This window comes from Erinaceus europaeus, chromosome 1 (assembly GCF_950295315.1).
Source record: "Erinaceus europaeus chromosome 1, mEriEur2.1, whole genome shotgun sequence".
In the NCBI taxonomy this organism is placed as follows: Eukaryota; Metazoa; Chordata; class Mammalia; order Eulipotyphla; family Erinaceidae; genus Erinaceus; species Erinaceus europaeus.
In genome coordinates, this window is record NC_080162.1 from 20,190,837 (window position 1) to 20,211,420 (window position 20,584).

At 38.8% G+C, this 20,584-nt stretch overlaps 1 protein-coding gene and 1 non-coding gene across 8 annotated transcripts in view; both read left to right on the plus strand.

Annotated features, from left to right (window-relative positions):
• Window positions 1-20,584, plus strand: part of CCAR1 (cell division cycle and apoptosis regulator 1) — a 64,860-nt gene that overhangs the window by 22,930 nt on the left and 21,346 nt on the right. For all 7 annotated transcript variants that reach the window (XM_060196364.1, XM_060196475.1, XM_060196526.1 and 4 more), the window contains 8 exons: window positions 6,163-6,356; window positions 10,014-10,128; window positions 10,226-10,418; window positions 13,523-13,652; window positions 14,822-14,983; window positions 18,762-18,987; window positions 19,465-19,578; window positions 20,098-20,264. In XM_060196364.1, coding sequence (XP_060052347.1) covers window positions 6,163-6,356; window positions 10,014-10,128; window positions 10,226-10,418; window positions 13,523-13,652; window positions 14,822-14,983; window positions 18,762-18,987; window positions 19,465-19,578; window positions 20,098-20,264 — 1,301 coding nt within the window. The remainder of the gene's footprint in view (window positions 1-6,162; window positions 6,357-10,013; window positions 10,129-10,225; window positions 10,419-13,522; window positions 13,653-14,821; window positions 14,984-18,761; window positions 18,988-19,464; window positions 19,579-20,097; window positions 20,265-20,584) is intronic.
• On the plus strand, window positions 19,905-19,969 carry LOC132542976 (small nucleolar RNA SNORD98). The gene has a single exon (XR_009553947.1). It is a non-coding gene; the product is annotated as a small nucleolar RNA SNORD98 (small nucleolar RNA).

Consider the following 20,584-nt stretch of genomic DNA (forward strand, 5'->3'; position numbering starts at 1 on the left):
TTACAAGGAGGCCTAAAATACTAGAGGGAGGGAGGAAGGAAGAGAGTCTTTTCAACAAATAGTGCTGGGAGAACTGGGCTGAAACATGGAGAAGAATGAAACAGGACAATCACATAAATCTATCAGAAAAATCAACTTCAAATGGGTCAAAGATAAACATTCAACCAAAAACCATAAAATCCTTAACCAAACATTGGCAGAATACTCCATGATTTAAAAGTAAACCAATGGGACTGCGTCAAATTGAGAAACTTACGCACAGCAAAAAGAAGCACCGTGAAAACAAAAAGTCACTCCACTGAATGGGAGGAGATCTTTACATCTCATTCATCAGACAGAGGCAATAACCAAAATGACTGAAGAGTTAAGGAAACTCAATAATGGAGCAGACAGAATAGATCACTTGTACAGTGAGCTGCTTTTCTCTGTGTGCTACCCAGGTTTGAGCTCTGTCTCTACCACCCTGAAGGAAGCTTCAGTGCTATGGTCTCTTTTTTATTTTTATTTTTCAAGTTGTTATTTTCGAATTATCTTTATCTATAAAGTGCATAGAGACAGCCAGAAATCCAGGCGTCTGACTAACACCTGCAGATGCACTTTACCACTGATGAAGCTTCCCTCCTGCAGATGGGGCCGGGGACTTGCACCTGGGTCCTTGGGCATTGCAGCATGTATTCTCTACCAGATTTGCCACCGCGTGACCCTGTTCTCTTCTATTCTTTATGCTTCTTTCTCTCTCTCTCTCTCTCTCTCATCTTTATTTATTGGATAGAGCTAGGCAGGAATCAAGAGGGAAGGGGGAGGGGCACATTCAGCTCTGCTTCACCACTTGCAGAGCATTCCCTCTTCAGGTTTGGACCAGGGGCTTGAACCCGAATCCTTGTGCATTGTTATGTGTACTCAGCCCAGTGCACTATCACCCAGCCCCTCTCTCTCTGTCTCTTTCTCTCTCTCACTTTTTTCTTTCTTTCGTCTCCAGGGTTATTATTGGGCCTCAGTGCCTGCACTATGAATCCACTGCTCCTGGACACTGTTTTCTCCCTTTTGTTGTCTTTGTAGTTTTTATTGTTGTAGTTATTGTTGTTGTTGTTGCTTTTGTTATTGTTGGATAGGACAGAGAAATCAAGAGAGGAGGGGAAGACAAGAAGAGAAAGGTAGACACCTACAGACCGTTTGTGAAGTGACCCCCTTCAGGTGGGGAGGGGATGGGCTCGAACCAGTATCCCTACACTGGTCGGTGTGCTTTGCGCCATATATGCTTAACCCACTCTGCTACTGCCCAGCTCCTTCTGTCTCTCTTTAAACAAAATCAGATCATCCAGTCTCATTAAAACTGGGTGTGTGATTTACTTTTTTTCTTTATAGAGACAGAGAGAAACAGACAGTAGAACCGAAGCTTCTTCCACCCACTGCAGTAGGGGTTGGCCTTGAACCTGGGTTCTGCTGTGGTAAAGCAACACACTATCCAAGTGAGCTGTTTCACCAGTCCCACTTTTACTTTTTAATTAAAAATAGCTATTTTGTTATTGTCAAGGCTTTACCACTCCAAGCTGACTTTGTTACAGTGACAGTGGGCATGGGAGGTGGCATAGTGGATAAAGCATTGAACTCAAGCATGAGGTCCTAAGTTTGATCCCTGACATTGCATGTGCTAGAGTGATGCTCTGGTGCTTTCTCTTACTGTTTCTCTTTCTCCTCTTAATCTCTTTGTTCCCCTTTGTCTCTTCATTAATTTTAAAATAGTGGGGGAGATAGCTTATGGTTATGCAAAAAGATCGTCATGCCTCAAGCTCCAGTGTCCCAGTTCCAATTATGCATCACCATGAGCCAGAACTGGGCTGTGCTCTGGTTTGAAAATAAATAAATAAATAAATTGGACGCCTGATGGTGGTGCACCTGGTTGAGTGCACATTACAGTGCGCAAGGACCCTGGTTCGAGACCCCAGTCCTCGACCTGCAGAGGGAAAGCTTCATGAGTGGTAAAGCAAGACTGCAGGTGTCTCTCTGTCTCTCTCCCTATCTCCCCACTCCCCTCAATTTCTGGCTGTCTCTATCAAAGAAAGATCATTAAAAAAAAATAATAATAGTGGTCTGGGAAGTAACACAGTGCATGAAGCATTGGATTCTCAAGCATGAGGCCCTGAGTTCAATCCCTGGCGACACATGTACCAGAGTGATGTCTGGTTCTTTCTCTCTCTCTCCTCCTTTCTTCATGAATAAATAAGTAAAATTGTAAAATTGGAATTGAGTGGTGGCGCACCTGGTTGAGCACACATGTTACATTGCTCAAGGATCCAGGGTCAAGTCCCCAGTCCTGCAGGGGGAAGGCTTTGTGAATGGTGAAGCAGTATTGCAGGTTTCCTTTTTCTTTTTTAAATATTTTTATTAATTTTATTATTGGGTAGAGACAGAGAAACAGGAAATAGACACCTGCAGCCCTTTTTTACCACTAGCAAAGCTTTCCTTCTGCAGGTGGGAACCAGGGGCTTGAACCTGGGTCCTTGCACACTGTTATGTGTGTGGTTAGCTAGGTGCGCCACCACCTGGCCCCCACCCCCTTTCTGTTTCTTTCACTCTCTATCATCCCCTTCCCTCTCAATTTTTGGCTGTCTCTATCTAATAAATAAAGACAATAGCCCTAAAAGATAGTAAATCTAAAGTAAATAAAGAATGACAGGATGTGGAGAAAATATTAAAAAAAAAAAAAATAACCAGAATGGCCAACAGGCATGAAAAAAAATGCTCACAGGCACTGATTGTCAGAGAAATGCAAATCAAGACAACAGTGAGACATCACTTCACCCCATTTCACACATGAGGATGTTACTTGTTAGAAAAAAGCAAGTGCTGGTGGTGGGAATTGTGTGGACTTGTACTCCTTTTATCTTACGGTTTTTGTTTTTGCTCTTATAAATATTACAAAAAAAAAAAAAGTACTAGTGAGGTGGGGAAAAGGAACACCTCTACACTGCTGGTGAAAATGTAAACTGGTCCACATTGTATGTAAAAGAGCCTGGTGATAATTTCTCAGAACACTAGAAGTGGACCTCTCCTATGACCCAGCAATTTTTCTCCTAGAGATTTCCCCCCAAAGAACACAAAAACACCTATCAGAAGACGTCTGTGGGGTTCAATTCCCTGCATCACCAAAAGCTGACCTGAGTAGTGCTATAATGTAAAGGTACATCCATACGCGCACGTGATCTGTGTACACCTACCTATGTTTACAGAACCGTTATTTGTAACAACCCAGATGCCCAACAGCAGATGAGTGTTGAGGAAAGTTGTATTATATATTAAACAAGAAGGTACCAGGCAGTACACTAGGTAGAGCATATATGTTACCCCACACACACACAAGTTTTGTTGACATTTGACAAAATGTTTTATGGACAGAAAGTAGGAACTAGCATTGTGCTTGCCTTTTTTTTTTTAAATTTATTCCCTTTTGTTGCCCTTGTTTATTGTTGTAGTCATTATTGTTATTATTGAAGTCGTTGTTGTTGGATATGACAGAAATGGAGAGAGGAGGGAAAGACAGAAAGGGAGATAAAGATAGACACCTGCAGACCTGTTTCACCACTTGTGAAGCAACTCCCCTGCAGATAGAGAGCCTGGGGCTTGAACCGGGATCCTTAGGACAGTCCTTTAAGCTTGCGTCACATACACTTAACCCACTGTACTACTGTCCAACTCCCTTTTATTTTTTTTTAAGCCAAAATATAATCTCCAGCTCTAGTTTATGATGGTTCTAGAGACTGTGTGACCTCAGAGCCTCAGACATAAGTCCTTTGCAAGGGCTAGGCAGTAGTATAGCTGGTAAGGCACACCGGTTACCACGATTGAAGACCCAGTTTGAGCTCCCTGTCCCCACCTGTGTGCTTGTGATAAGCTTCAGGAGCTTTGGACCAGGCTGCAGGTGTCTCTCTTTTTCTCTCATCCTATTTTTTAAATTTTTTAAAAAGTCTTTTGCATAACTACTATGCTATTTCCCTGTTGGTATGCTTCTAAATTCTTCTAAGACCCCTTCTGTTTCATTGGTTTAATCCCCCCTGCTTAACACTGTATTACATAACCACTGTTAACTAAGCACCGCCCTGCCTCCAGGGCATTGGTTTAATCCTCACCATTTTGCACGCTTTTTCCTTCTCCCCACCCCCTATCCTCTTACATCCTCTTCGGACCTGACACTTCTGCCTCAGGATATATAAGGACAGGATTGTGATTAGAGATAGCTTAGATTGTGCTGCGTTCCACATGAATAAAGACTGAACTGTGGTCTCTCTCTCCCGCCTGTGAAGCTAGTCCGGCATTATGGCTCCCTGAACAGGGACTGGCATTTCCCCAACCCCTCAGTGATGGACCTTGCTCGTGTGGAGCCCTGGCCCTGGTTTCATTTAATGGCACCATAATTTAGAACTGACACTACAGTTTTCTTTAAAAAAAGTTATATCAACTTAAAGTATGCTTACTAATAACTCGATATTTCTGTGTTGTCAGTTGATCACAATAAAAGCATCACCTCACAGTTATAATTTTATTTTCTACAGAGTTGTTTTTTTAATTCCTTTATTGGGGAATTAATGTTTTACATTCGAGAGTAAATACAATAGTTTGTACATGCATAAACTTCTCAGTTTTCCATATAACAATACAACCCCCACTAGGTCCTCTGAAGGACCTGTATTCTCCCCCCCCACCCCAGAGTCTTTTACTTTGGTGCAATATATTTTTTATTTTTTAAATAATTTTATCAGAGATAGTGGTGGGGAAAAGACTAACCAGAAGATTGCTTTGCTCCACCAAATGAGATGTAGAATATAAAACAGCATCACATAAATCAAGTCTTATCTATTTATTTATTTTAGAATTTATTTATTCATGAGAGAGAGAGAAAGAACCATCACTCTGGTACATGTGCTGCTGGTGATTGAAATTAGGACCTTATGGTTGAGAATTCAATGCTTTCTCCAATGAGCTACTTCCTGGACCACGATATTTCTTTTTTTTTTTAAATTTATTTTTCCCTTTTGTTGCTCTTGTATTATTGTTGTAATTGATATCATTGTTGTTGGATAGGACAGAGAGAAATGGAGAGAGGAGGGGAAGACGGAGAGAGAAAGATAAGACACCGGCAGACCTGCTTCACTGCCTGTGAATCGGCTCCCCTGCAAGTTGGGCGCCAGGGCTCAAACCAGGATACTTAAGCTGGTCCTTGCACTTTGTGCCATGTGCATGTAACCCGCTGCTCTACCACCTGACCCCCATGTCTTGTCTTCTGTTGCTGATCCTCATCCCCCAACTGCAAGAACTTTTTTTTAATGCTAAGGATGAAGCCTAGTGCCTCATGATGCATATATGTTTCAGCTGCTCTGATGAGTTCTTTTAATTAAATGGCACTTAGCAACTTTCAGATACACACTTAATATTAGGAAGATGTCATGGTGGTATATCACAAACATGTATTTACCTCACATTTGGAAATTTATACTTCTTTTGTGGCAGCAGATCCTCATACAGCTTTACAGTTCTCAGGCTGACTTTTTATTTTTAGTTCAGATAAAAAAGGAGAGATGAAGATGTATCACAGCATTCCCATGTGGTGCCAAGGCACTCACTGTATTGTTTGCTTTTTTTTTTTTTAACCAGAGCTCTTTTAAGCTCTAGTTTATGGTGGTACAAGGAATTGAACCTGGGACTTTAGAGCCTTGGGCATGAGAGTCTCTTTGCATAATCATTATGCTATCTACTCCTGCCTGAAACCTTTCCTCTATTTCTATGAGTTCTTTGAAGTTTTACATTGCACAAATAAATGTCTTGATCTTCTATCACTTATAGAACTTTTCTGACTCGTGCTACTATGAATTTTGAATTTCTAAGAGGGAGCTAAAATATGCAGTGTTTATAAATTCACTATATTATTGGGGGTCTTTTTTTCCCTCTGGAACAAGCTATACAAATTTTTATCTAGGGGATATTAATTAAATGCATTAAAAGTAACACTTCAAATTAGATTTTTATCTTTAAAGTGCCCATATGAAAAAAAGTGTACATATGTATTTTCAGATAAATTAATTTTAACATCTTAATTAGTTTTAAGTGATTATTAATCCCTACCATTTCAAATAATTATTTTAATTTAATATTGACTTTGTTTTATAGCCAGCTGTTGCACTGCCTACAAGCCTTAGCCTGTCTACTCCTCAGCCTGCGGCACAGATAACTGTATCATATCCAACACCACGGTCTAGTCAGCAACAAACCCAACCTCAGAAACAGCGTGTTTTTACAGGGGTTGTTACAAAGATGCATGATACATTTGGATTTGTGGACGAAGATGTATTCTTCCAACTTAGGTAAACTTCGCTAGATGTTGACAAGCACCTTATATTTAGCATTAATATAGTGTAGGGTATTGAATCGTATGAGAACTGTTCTAGTGAAACACTTTTCTATCATAAGCTGGTTTTGTACTTCTCATCTTATTGTGCCACCAAGGTTATCACTGGGACTTGCATAACTCTACCATGGTTTTCCCACAGTCAACTATCTTTTTCTTTTCTTTTTTTTCTTTTTTATTTCTTCCTGTTAGACAGTGAGAGACAAAGGGTGAGAGAAGTAGAGAGAGGAGTGGGGTGGTGGGTAGATAGTATAATGGCTACACAAAGAGACTCTTGCCTGAGGCTCCAAAGTCCCAGGTTTAATCCCCCACACCACCATAAGCCAGAACTGAGCAGTGCTCTAGTGAGAAAAGGGGAGGGGGAATAAAGAGGGGGAGAGGGGTGGCACCTCCCTCACAGCTCCCCTATTCTTGAAGGTGCTCTGTTGTAGGTGGGGACCTGGGCTTGAACCTGGGTCCTCACACATGGTAATGTGAACACACTACCAGATATGCAACCATTGGGATTCTGTGTCTCACCTTTTTGTTAGTGTACGTGCCTAAAGGCAACTTGATCACGGAGCAGACGAATAGTGAATTCTTTCGTATAAGTCTTCTATTAGAGGAGATTGACCTTTCTCTCTCTCTCTTTATATTTATTTATTTATTTTCCCTTTTGTTGCCCTTGTTGTTGTTATTGCTGTTGTCATTGTTGGATAAGACAGAGAGAAATGGAGAGAGGAGGGGGAGTGAAAGATAGACACTTGTAGATGTGCTTCTCCATCTGTGAAGTGACTCCCCTCCAGGTGGGGAGCTGGGACTTGAACTAGGATCCTTACCACGGTCCGTGCACTTAACCTGCTGAACTACTGCCTGACTCCCATAAATTGATTTTTCTAACTATTCATGGAAAGACTGCCAGTCAGAGTAGGGGTTAAAGTAGTAATGCCTTTTAATTTGTTATTTTCTGTTTAGTATATATGAACATGTTTATATATAACAATTTGTTGATCTTATTAAAACATTAATCCCCTAATAAAGGAATACATGTTATAAAAAAAAACAGCACTGCAGAAAAAAAACAAAAAAAATATGTTTAGTATATGTAGCATGCCTTGAAGGACTTTATACATTAATATTTGTAGAAGCTCGGCAGTTTTATATAATTTATTCTTTTTAATTTTATGTAGAATATATTTTTTAATTTTTTTATATTTTCCCTTTTGTTGCCCTTGTTTTTTATTGTTGCTGTAGTTTTATTGTTGTTATTGATGTCGTCGTTGTTAGGTAGGACAGTTAGAAATGGAGAGAGGAGGGGAAGACAGAGAGGGAGAAAGACACCTGCAGACCTGCTTCACTGCCTGTGAAGCGACTTCCCTGCAGGTGGGGAGCTCCAGGCTGGAACCAGGATTCTTATGTAGGTCCTTGAACTTTGTGTCACCTGCACTTAACCCTTTGCGCTCCTGCCCCGACTCCCCATGTAGAATTTTTTTTTTCCATGTGGAATATTTTGAGGGCATTAATGCTATAGTAAATACAGTTGTTGCTACATGTGTAAAACTTTTCAGTTTTTTGCAAGAACTCTCAGCCCCAGCGTGGGTTCTCCTCCACTGTCGTGCACCAGAACAATAAGTCCACTTTTTCCTTTTTTTTTTTTTCTCCCTATTTTGTTGGATAGGGCAGAGAGAAATTGAGAGGGGAGGAGGAGATAGAGAGGGAGAAACAGAGAGAGAGACACTTGCATACCTGCTTTACCACTCATGAAACTTTTCCCCTCAACAAGGGCAACAAAAAGGAAATAAATAAATAAGAAGAAAATTTTTTTTTAAGTTTAAGAAAAATAAAAAAAAAGAAACTTTCCCCCTACAGGTGGAGAGGGGGGCTAGAACCTAGGTTCTTGTACATGGTAATATATGTACATTTAATAGGGTGCACCACTGCCCAACTCCCCCCCCCCCCCCCCCAACACACACTTTATATAGTATCCCTCTGGCATATGTGGTGCTGGAGACTTTGGAACTTCATAACTCATGTTTGCTCCGTGACTGTGCCTTCTTCCAGACTGCAAATCCTTTTTTCTTTGTTTTTTGGCCTGGCCATTATTTGTATATGATTTCCCCACTCTGGGCTGCATTCTGTAGTGGTGTAGCACATCTGAGGTAGTCATGGGGCTCTACCTGGGGTTGTCATGATATGGCATGTACACAGCTTGGGGGCTTAATTCTCTGGGCTCCAAAACTTTTGGTTGAAAAATTAATAGTAATGAATAACTGATGAACATAATTCTGAAAGAGAAACTCCTTTTTGTGACTTTAAGAGTAATATAGGACAAGCATAGCACTTTTCTGCCATTCATGAAATTTACTAGTTTTTATCTTTGTTGAGCTCAGTGCTGTGGATTGACCCCAGACTCTCACACATACTCGGCAGATGCTGTAGCACTGAGCTACCTTCTGGACCTGAGTTTTCATACAACAAAAATAGTTTGTTAGCTTTGTCAGATTATATGAAATAGAAATTGCATTACATATTTTAAATGTTTGTTTTTGTTTTTTGTCTGATTTCTGGTCTTTCCTTGGTCTTCACTTTTTAGGCCAACTTTTTCAAATAGAAAGACCAAGTTAGAGATAGAAAGACACCATAGCACTGATGCTCCCACTCAAGCTTTGAGTACTGAAGCTAGGCTTGAACCTGGGTCTTATCCATGATAAGCACACTACAGGCGGTGAAGCACGTCTGCAGGTGTCTGTCTTTCTCGCCCTCTCTCTGTCTTCGCCTCTTCTCTCCATTTCTCTCTGTCCTATCCAACAACAACAATAACTACAACAATAATAATAAACAAGGGCAACAAAAAGGGAAAATAAATATTTAAAAAAACTCTAAGTGAGCTATCTTTATTTTAGTATTCTCTTTCATTTCATGTAATTGAAGAGATCAAGCCTTTTTCTAAGTAAGTCTTGTTTTCCATCTTCTATATTTTTTTCTCTCTTTTTCTTGTTTTGTTTTTGTTTTATCTTTATTTACTTATTGGTTAGAGACAGCCAGAAATCAAGAGGGAAGGGGGCGATAGAGAGGAAGGAAGGTAGACACCTGCAGCCCTTTCCCACCCTCGATTTGATAGGACATAGAGTAACAGAGAGGGAAGGGGGCGATAGAGAGGAAGGAAGGTAGACACCTGCAGCCCTTTCCCACCCTCGATTTGATAGGACATAGAGTAACGGAGAGGGAAGGGGGCTAGAGACAGATACCTGTAGCACTGCTTCACCACTCATGAAGCTTCCTCCCTGCTGTGGGGGACAGGGCCTTGAGCCTGCATTCCTGCACTTGGTAATATGTGTACTTAACCAGGTGCACCACCATCTGCCTTCAGTACACCTACTTTTTAAAAGTACTCAGTAGTAGATTTCAGGACTTGCAAGCATACGGCCCCAAAGTCAGTCCTTGTTGCCACAGGAACTGGAGTGTGGTCTCTTTATGTCTCATGCACATGAAATAAATAAATCTTTAAACCAAGGGAGGGTCTTTTTAGTCTTCAATTTCAGGTTTAATTTACTTTGAGTGTTATGTACATAAATATTTTCTAGGACATCATTTTAAATTGTGCTGATTGTAATTTTTTTTTTTAATTTGGTAGTGCTGTGAAAGGAAAGATCCCCCAAGTGGGTGACAGAGTATTGGTTGAAGCTACTTATAATCCCAATATGCCTTTCAAATGGAATGCACAACGAATTCAAATGCTGCCAAATCAGGTATGTAAATCACTGTTGTTTGGTGTTGGAGGAATTTGCTCATTGAGGAATCCAGTTCACGAAGACTTAATTTGTGTGCGTTTGTGTTTGTGTTAAGAATCAATCTCAGACCCAGCCTTTACTGAAGACTCCTCCTGCTGTACTGCAGCCGATTGCCCCACAGACAACGTTTGGTGTTCAGGCTCAGCCCCAGCCCCAGTCACTGCTTCAGGCACAGATTTCAGCAGCTTCCATTACACCACTGTTGCAGACTCAGCCACAGCCTTTACTACAGCAACCACAGCAGAAAGGTATTTCATGCAATGTGTCTTTCCTTTCTTATATTTCAGACTAATACATGACTGACTGCTAAAGTAATGAATGTATGCTTCTAACTACAAAAGATGTGGACTTCCAGATAACTTGGGGGGAAAAATATATATATATATATATATATATCTACCAGCAGTGAAATAAGCTCAGTGAATAGGAGATTAAAAGATATTTTTGTTTTTGAACTTAAAGAATTGTAAGAACTATGTATACCCTATTGGTATCTTCAGGGAATGATATATTTTATAAACATTTTTTTTACATACCTACAATGTCTTGAGTATGTGTAGAGTTTGGTGCTAGCACTTTATTCAATGAACCATAGTGTTTCAAATAATGAGCTTAACTTTATCTTTTTATCTATTTTCTAAAACTTTTTATTTAATATTGGATAATGACAGAGAAATTAGATTGGAGGAAGAGATAGAGATGGAATGAGACAGACCCCTGCATTTATGCTTTACCGCTCCTGAAGCTTTCCTCCTGCAGATGGGGGCTAAGGGCTTGAACCCAGGTCCTTGCACACTGTTAATGTGTGCATTTAGCTAGGTGTACCACGTGGCCCCCTGAGCTTAGCTTTAAATATATATTTTTCATTTTTTTAAAAAAAATATTTATTGGGTAGAGACTGCTAGAAATCGAGAGGTTAGGGGAGATAATGAGAGACAGAGAGACACCTGCAGCACTGCTTCACCACTTGTAAAGCTTTCCCCTGCCAGGTAGGGACTTGGGACTCAAACCCGGGTCCTTTCGCATTGTGACGTGCACTCAAGCATTTATTTGTAAATTAATTGTTTGAACCCACGGGCTTTCTTTTCTTTTGTGCATGGAGTCCCAGGGATCGAAGCAAGAGACTCATAGATGTGAAGCAGGTAGTCAGTCTCATCTGTCAATTTAGGCTGCTTCCACTATTTGGCTGTTACGAAAAATGCATCTGTGAAGATAGTGCTTATGTCCCTTTGAATTGGTGTTTGCATGTTCTTTGGATAAAAAGCTTGCCTTTCCTAAGAGGCCGGTTTCCTGTTTTTCCCATAATCTATTGAAACAGTAAGAAAAATCATTAAAATATTTTGTTTATATCCAGATCTCCCAGTTGCCTGCCCAGATTTTTTAATATAATTTTTATTAGTTGTTTAAAAAAGTTGTTTACAAGATTATAAGACCATAGGGGTATATTTCCATACCTTATTTGCCACCATATATCTGTGTTCACCTGCCATAACCACCATAGTTCTCTCTCTCTCTTTATTAATTCCCTTTTGTTGCGCTTGTTGTTTTATGGTTGTTATTGATGCCATCGTTGTTGGATAGGACAGAGAGAAACAGAGAGAGGAGGGGAAGAAAGAGGGGGAGAGAAAGACACCTGCGCTGCCCCCCCCCCCCCCCCCCCCTGAAGCTGAACATTCACCCTCACCCTCCAATCAGGGTTTTTTCTTTGGTGCCCTATTCCAATTCTCTCTCGTTTTAATAGATATTCTAGTATTTTTCTTTTCCTTTCTTTCTTTTCTTTTCTTTTTTTTCTTCTTTTTAAATTATCTTCATTTCGTTATTGGATAGAGACAGCCAGAAATTAAGAGGGAGGGAAACAGAGATACCTGCAGCACTGCTTTACCACTTGTGAAGGCTCCCCCTGCTGGTGGGGACTAGGGCCTTGAACCCAGCATCCTTGTATGTTATAACACATGCGCTTAACCACGTGGGCCACCACCCAGCCCCCCACCATAGTTCTTTTAAGTCCTAGATAGGCTACTTCTGCCAAACATCTTCTGAGATGGTTTTTCTTTGCTAAATAAAGCTTTATATGCTGTATTTGGCTATGCTGCATGAAAATCATTTGTTGTAGAAATATTTTTTAAGGGCGGAGGGTAGATAGCATAATGGTTATGCAAACAGACTCTCATGCCTGAGGCTCCAATGTCCCAGGTTCAATCCCCCGCACCACCATAAGCCAGAGCTGAACAGTGCTCTGGTTAAATAAATAAATAAATAAATAAATAGATTAAAATAAAGAAATATTTTTTAAGGGGGCCAGGTGGTGGCGCACCTGGTTAAGCGCCCACTCTACAGTGTGCAAGGAACCAGGTTCAAGCCCCTGGTCCCCACCTGCAAGGGGAAAGCTTCACGTGTGGTGAAGCAGGGCTGCAGGTGTCTGCCTCTCTCCATCTCTATCGCCCCTTCCCTTCAATTTCTCTCTGTCTCTATCTAGTAAAATTAATTAATTAATTAATTTTAAAAAAAGAAATAGTTTTTAAATAGTTACCATTTTTAAAGAAATTGAACTGATATAGTATATATTCTCTTAGAAAGTTCTCTAACATGGTCCAGGAGGTGGTGCAGTGGATATGCCATCAGACTCTCAAGCATGAGATCCTGAGTTCAGTCCCCGGCAGCATATGTACCAGAGTGATGTCTGGTTCTTTCTAATTGGGAAGATAGCAACAGAGAGGGAGAGAGACCAGAGCACTGTTCAGCTCTGGTTTCTGGTGATGCTAGGTTTGAACCTGGAACCGCATAGCCTCAGGATGAAAGTCTTTGCATAACCATTATGTTAACTCCTCAGGCCAATTCCTTTCTCCTTACATTGTTCCTTCACCTGATTTATAAAGTATTAACAGTTAGTTAAATCAAAAGTTAGTTAAATCTTCGGACATGAACATTTTCTAGGTGATGCTTGTAATTTATCCTATTTGATACTTGAGGCACCTGTTGTTATAAGGTTTTTTTTCACTTGTATTGATGTTGAAATTATTTACTTTGTCCAAATGTTAACTGTTTATTTGTCCATCAAAACATAAATCTTTTTTCTTGTGTGCAGATAATCTCTGACTTGTACTTTTATGTCCTTTGAATATCTTGTATATAGCCGTCTTTGGCTTAATACAGATCAGGAAATGATAAACTGTTGTTAATGAATATGATCTTCCTGGTCTTCTGTGGTCCCTAAGCTAATACTCTGAAAAAACAGTCTACTTTTTGTGAGCAACAAAGCCTACAAGACTCTGCTTTTCTATTTGTAAAACTTAACTCGGTGTTCTGACTTGTTTAAATGATTTAACTTTTTTTTTTTTGGGGTCTTTTAAAGCTGGTTTATTACAGCCTCCTGTTCGTATTGTTTCGCAACCACAACCAGCACGAAGGTTAGACCCACCATCTAGATTTTCAGGAAGGAATGACAGAGGTGATCAAGTGCCTAACAGAAAAGATGATCGAAGGTATGCTTTACTTACTAATCTATTATTTATTGGATGGAGATAATAATTGACAAGGAAGCCAAAGGCAGACGGACCTTGAGCACTGCTTCAGCTCTTGTGAAGATTTGCCCCTGCAGATGGGGACTGGGGACTTGAACCTAGATCCTGTTGCATTGTAACATGTGGGCTCAACTGGTTGGGCCATTGCCTGACCACCACAAGGCATATTTTTAAAAGTGTACATTTGACAATAATGCTGATAATACATAGTAAATGCACATAACGTTATCAAATTGGACACATTTGAAGTGGTAAATTTGTTATTTTAACCACAAATTTTTTTTAGTTATTTTTTGAAAAGTATACTGTGGGATCTTGATTAGACTACATTTATTTCACTAAAAAACCATAAAATATAAACACTTAAAAATACAAATTATAGGGGTAGGGCTGTAGCGTAGCGGGTTAAGTGCACATGACGCGAAACTTGACTGGTGTTGGGATCCCAGTTCTAGACCCCGGCTCCCCGCCTGCAGGGGAGTTGCTTCACAGGCGGTGAAGCAGGTCTGCAGGTGTCTGTATCTTTCTCTCCCCCTCTCTTGTCTTCCCCTCCCTCTTCATTTCTCTCTGTCCTATCCAGCAACATCATCAATAACAACAATAATAACCACAACAATGATAAAAACAACAAGGGCAACAAAAAGGAAAATAAATTAATTAATTTTAAAAAGTACAAATTATTTTTCAGATTATTTGGGGTGTGGTGGACAGACTGAGTAAAAGGTCAATGTGTATTATAAATATAGAATTGAACTTATTTTTCTTTCCACTTGATAAGACAGAGAAAAATTGAGAGGGTAGGGAGAGAGGGAAAGGTAGACAACTGCAGACCTGCTTCAACACTTGTGAAGCATTCCCCCAGCAGGTGGGGAGCAGGAGCTCAAACCCAGGTCCCTGAGAACAGTAATGTGTACGGTCAACCTGATGTGCCTCCATCCAGCCCCCAGACTTAAAATTTCATTGATTATCTTAATGTAATATATACAGATGCGTGTAATGATGCATGCAAAATGTGTTACCATGCAGTGTATTAGCTTCAGTGAATTTTGTTTTCAATAAAAGAACTTTCGACAATTCCAGAAATGTTAGTAATTTTAGGAGTTTTTTTGTTTGTTTGTTTTGTTTTTAAGTCGCGAAAGAGAGCGAGAAAGACGTAGATCCAGAGAAAGGTCTCCTCAGAGAAAACGTTCCAGGGAGAGATCTCCTCGAAGAGAGAGAGAACGATCACCTCGAAGAGTTCGGCGTGTTGTTCCGCGTTACACGGTTCAGTTTTCAAAGTTTTCTTTAGATTGGTATGTTCTTCCCTTTCCCCTACTCTTCCATTGCTCTACTGAATTATACTTTGTGTAATTTGATAGAATGTGTTGTATGTAGAGATAACTTTTCTTTTTCTTTTTAAGATTTTATTTATTTCTTTATGAGAAAGATAGGAGAAAGATTCAAACACCACTCTGGTACATGTGCTGCCAGGGATTGATCTTGGGCCCTCACACTAGAGAGTCCAGTGCTTTATCTACACTGCACCACCTCTCGGACCACTAGAGATAATTTTTCTTGCTTTCACTTTACATTTCTTGGTTTATACATGGGCAGAAATGCAATTTGCTGTAGCACTTAGTTTTTTGTAAGGGTGTGTTATTTTTGTGTATCCATTAAGATATCCTACAATTAAGATAGCTCCTCTGTGATGTCCCTACAGTTAGAATTAGTCAAGATTTAGATTTATTGATAATGCATTGTGAAGTAAGATAACAGTAATCTAATTATTGGGTTATCAGAAAAGTCTTGATATATTTTCTTCTGTTTTTCTATGCAAAAATGCATCATGACTTTTTCAAAAACCCACTATTTTAAATTATCTTTGTCAGGGTAGTATAATAAAATCATAGACATACAAATATACTCAAAGACATTTAACATGTCTGTGTGTTGATACATAAATACATTTCTAGCCTTTGGAGTCAGAATAGAAATATATTAAGCAGAAAAAAATATTATAGGAATTTAAGTTAATTTTATCAGGCATGAGAATCTGTTTGGATAACTACTATACTATCCCCCAGTTTGTGGTGGTCATATGTGTTCTGTGATTTGTGTGGGAGACTGAAAGTTAGCCAAGTAGTAGTTAACCAAGTAGTAATTCATAAAGTGGCAAATTGGCAAATGAGTAACTTATTCAAGGGAAATGAATAATTATCTAAAGGGAGTGGCACTGACACGCATAAAATAAGTTAACAGCAACAACACAAATCACAGAGGCCAGGGAGATGGCATGTTTATGCAAAAGACTTTTGAGGCCTGAAACTTTGAGGTCCCAGGTTACTGCCAGGCACCACCGTAAGTCAGACCTGAGCAGTGTTCTGGTAAAAATGGAAGAAATTCCCAGTAAGAAAAGAGGAAAGAACTGTTACAAGAAGCATTCAGGAGGCTATATTGCCAGACTTGCATTTTGGGGGTCTCAAGCTTGGGTCACCATGTTATATATATATTTGGGTAATGCTCTGATTCTCTTTTTCTTTCTTAGAAATAAATAAATCTTTGAAAGAATATATATACTTAATAAAAAATAAAAGAAGTATTTAAAATTGCTATGGGAGAGTGTTTGGAGCACTGCTTTAGCATATTCGGTACTGGGGATTTACTTGGTTCTTACATGCAAGTCGTGCACTACAGAAATGAAAAAGCAAAAGGACATGATTGGCAAGGTAGAGTCGTGTTAGAGAGCCTCAGAGATGTAAGGCTTTTGTATAACCACTGTACCATCATAATCCCAGGTCAACTAAAACTTAAATTAAAAAGATTTTTAAATATATGCCCTCTACATCCATCATTCCTAGAATACCATTCTAAATAAGAAACAGATAAGGTTTACAAAGAGAACTTCTAGTTCATTAGAATCAAATTGGAGAAGCAATATTGATGCTAATCAGTTTCTCTGAAAGAAGTACAAAATAGATACAAGACTAAAGGGAGGAGTTGGTGCATGGTCCGTCCGTTAGTACGTGGACTCCTTACACAGGAGGCCTGGGTTTCAGTACACAGTACCACATGCAGACACCATGGACGCTGGAGTGGAAAACTGGTCTTTCTCTCTTTACCTGTGTGTGTGTGTGTGTGTGTGTGTGTGTGTGTGTGTGTGTGTGTGTGTGTGTGTGTCAAAAATATAGGAGAAGAAATTGGATTCAGTGATAAGTACACATCTTGACAAAGGTTAATTCCATGATATCACAATAAAAACATCTTTTCAGTGGGCCAGGAGGGTGGCATAGTGGTAGTATCCTGGATTTATGAGCATAAGGTCTGTAGTTTGATCCCTGAGCACATGGCCAAAATGATACTCTCATTCTTTCTGTGTTATTCTCATGAGAATTAATTTTTATTTAATTAATTTATTTTCGTCATTTCTGGAGCTTCAGCACTTTGGGCCAACAGTGTTTTTTTTTTTTTCTTCAGTAGCTAGAGAAAGACAGACAAGAGAAAAAAAAAGTGCTTTAGTAGTGGAATTTCTTCTAAAGCAGTGGGGGTCAGGATAAACCTAGCTCATATACACGGCAAGGCAGGTATAATATCCAAATGAGCATTTTGTGTGTGTGTGTGTGGGGGTGTCCCAATAAAATAAATATTTGAAATTTTCATTATGGGAGACAGTGTACTGAGTAGATTATGTGCCTTACCATGTGTGAGGTCCTGGCTTTGAAACCCAGCACCACGTGGGCCACTGAGGCACCAGAAGGAAGCTCCAAGGACAGCAGAGTAGTGTTTTGGTGCCTTTCCCTGTTGTTCCCTCTCTGTCTCAGTTTTTTTAAAAAATGAAAACAATGACCAGAGATTGGTGTACCGGCCATGTGGTGAGTTGCTCAGTGCTACAAAACTAAATAAATACACTGGGATAAGAAATTAAAGTAGTTGCTGATTTACTCATACAACAAGAGTAAACCAATTACATAATAATTAAGTAGTCACCAAGTAGAAGTTTTTGTTCACTGAATAACTTAAGTAACCGTAACACACATGGCTCAATGGATAGAGTGCAGGACTTGCGTGTGAGAACCAAGTAGATCCCCAGTACCGCATATGCTAAAGCAGTCTCTGAACTCTCTCCCATAGCAATTTTAAATACATTTAATTTAAAATGCTATTTAAATTTTAAATAACAATTTTATTTTTTATTAAGTATATATATTCTTTCAAAGATTTATTTATTTCTAAAGAAAGAAAAAGAATCAGAGCATTACCCAGATACATATAACGTGGTGATTCAAGCTTGAGACCTCAAAAATGCAAGTCTGGCACTATACCTGCTGTATCATCTCTAGCCTCCTGAATGCTTCTTGTAACAGTTCTTTCCTCTTTTCTTACTGGGAATTTCTTCCATTTTTACCAGAACACTGCTCAGGTCTGGCTTATGGTGGTGCCCGGGAGTAACCTGGGACCTCAAAGTTTCAGGCCTCAAAAGTCTTTTGCATAAACATGCCATCTCCCTGGCCTCTGTGATTTGTGTTGTTGCTATTAACTTATTTTATGCGTGTCAGTGTCACTCCCTTTAGATAATTATTCATTTCCCTTGAATAAGTTACTCATTTGCCACTTTATCTTGCTTTTACATGACTTTATATATAATTTTGAATGTAAGTATTCTTGATCTAGGATCTTGCTATGCAGTAAAGTTAATACCCTGTATAATTCCAATTGAGGAACATTTCTACTATTGTAATTTGCTACCACTCTTCATTTTTCCCAAAAATGAACAATTTCAACTGAAACAGAATTGCTTTTATTTAGATCTTCTCTGCAGCTGGGCTTGAAGTTATTTCAAAGTTTCTTCTCTTATGAATTGTAAGCTACATACACAAAAGTAAAGAAATGAAGGTAATAATTGCCCACCAACTACTCAAAACTGCTAGTAAGCAAATTTTGAAGATTTTTTCACAGATTTATTTGAAACAGTCACTCAAGAGTTGACTGTATTTCCAGGTAGTGCTCGGTTATAAATTTAGCATCAAAAGTTGAGTGAATACTTTCATAATCTTTGAAATTATACCTGTTCACTGCTTTATATCTGTTTTTCAGTCCTAGTTGTGACATGATGGAATTAAGGCGTCGTTATCAAAATTTATATATACCTAGTGACTTTTTTGATGCTCAGTTTACGTGGGTGGATGCTTTCCCTTTGTCAAGACCATTTCAGCTGGGAAATTACTGCAATTTCTATGTAATGCACAGAGAAGTAGAATCATTAGAAAAAAACATGGCCATTCTTGATCCACCAGATGCGGACCACTTATACAGTGCAAAGGTTTGTATGCCGTTGATAACATACAACTGAAAAAATTTAGCAGCTTTTCCTATTACAAGTGTATAATGGGGTTTACCTTCAAAGCAATTATATAAAAAACTATGACTCGTTTTGCCATTTTAAACCTCATAAAATGTTGAAATGAAGTTGATTCATTGTGGATTTTGGACTTCTGGTTATGCCAGATAAGATGTAATGTTGGGGAAATACACAAATTGAGTTTCAGGATAGCATTCATATGTTGCTTTATGGTTCATAGTTTTCTCCTATTTTAAAACATTGATCAAAAATGGTATCCTTTGAGAAGTTAAAACTATAAGATTATAATGTATCTAAATGACATCCTGCTGCAACATTTTGCTTTCCATTTTTATAAAAGATTTTGGCTATCTAATATATAAGGATAATTAGTAGTACTTCTCATTTTTTTACATTACTTTAGACTTTTGACAGGATTGAATTATTTGACTATATTAGGTAATGCTGATGGCTAGTCCTAGTATGGAAGATTTGTATCATAAGTCCTGTGCTCTTGCTGAAGACCCACAAGAACTTCGAGATGGATTTCAGCACCCTGCTAGACTTGTTAAGGTAAAATTAAATATCTACTTTTAACTTTAGGTATATATTTACTGAGTTCTAATTTATCTGTATAGAGTTAAAAATAATAATTTATTAATCCTGTTGATTAGTATAATTATTTAAGACACTCAGAATTTAATCCAGTGATGTAGAGTTTTTCTCAATCCAAATTAATGGCTTTATTTTATTAACATGCCACTAGTTCAACTTGGTATTTCATTTTTTCAAGATAATGAATTTAGTAATGAAATTAGTGTTTTTGGAGATGATTAAAATTTGAATTATAGCTCTTTCTTTAAAAGAACTCTCATTCTGAAGAGAGATTTTAGAAGGATGAGTTATGATGTGTAAATCCTATTCCATTGCTGAAATGCAGTGTGGAACACGATGAACTGAACTCTTCCTTGACTGGCAGATATGAGAGGTAGCAAAATTCATAATGGAAAGGTTTGTACCTTTCCTTTTCAAGTATTTTATTTGTAACTTGACATGTTGCATAATTGTAAATGAATGTTTGTTTTGAATTAGTTTTTAGTGGGCATGAAAGGCAAGGATGAAGCCATGGCCATTGGAGGGCACTGGTCCCCTGCGTTGGATGGACCAGACCCAGAAAAAGACCCTTCTGTGTTGATTAAGACTGCTATTCGTTGTTGTAAGGCTCTGACAGGCATTGATCTAAGTGTGTGCACTCAATGGTAAGTATCAGTTCATTTCTTGATTAGAAACGTTTTTCTAGTAGCTTCTGTAGTTGTTCTTGTGGGTCAGCTTTCCCTGCCATGCCCCCTCTCCTTATTTTCGTAACCCTGATCATGCAGAGAATCTCAAAAGAATATCCCCACATACAGTAAATTTCATATTTGGTGCCAAAATTGCTTGGGGGGAAAAAGGACTAAGAACTAATCAAAGTAAACTGAAAATTTAAATGTTTTGTTATGCTGTACTTTGTACATTGGATGTATGTTGAAAATATTTTTCATTTCATGTATAGCTGGAGAAGATCGTCAAGAGAACTTCA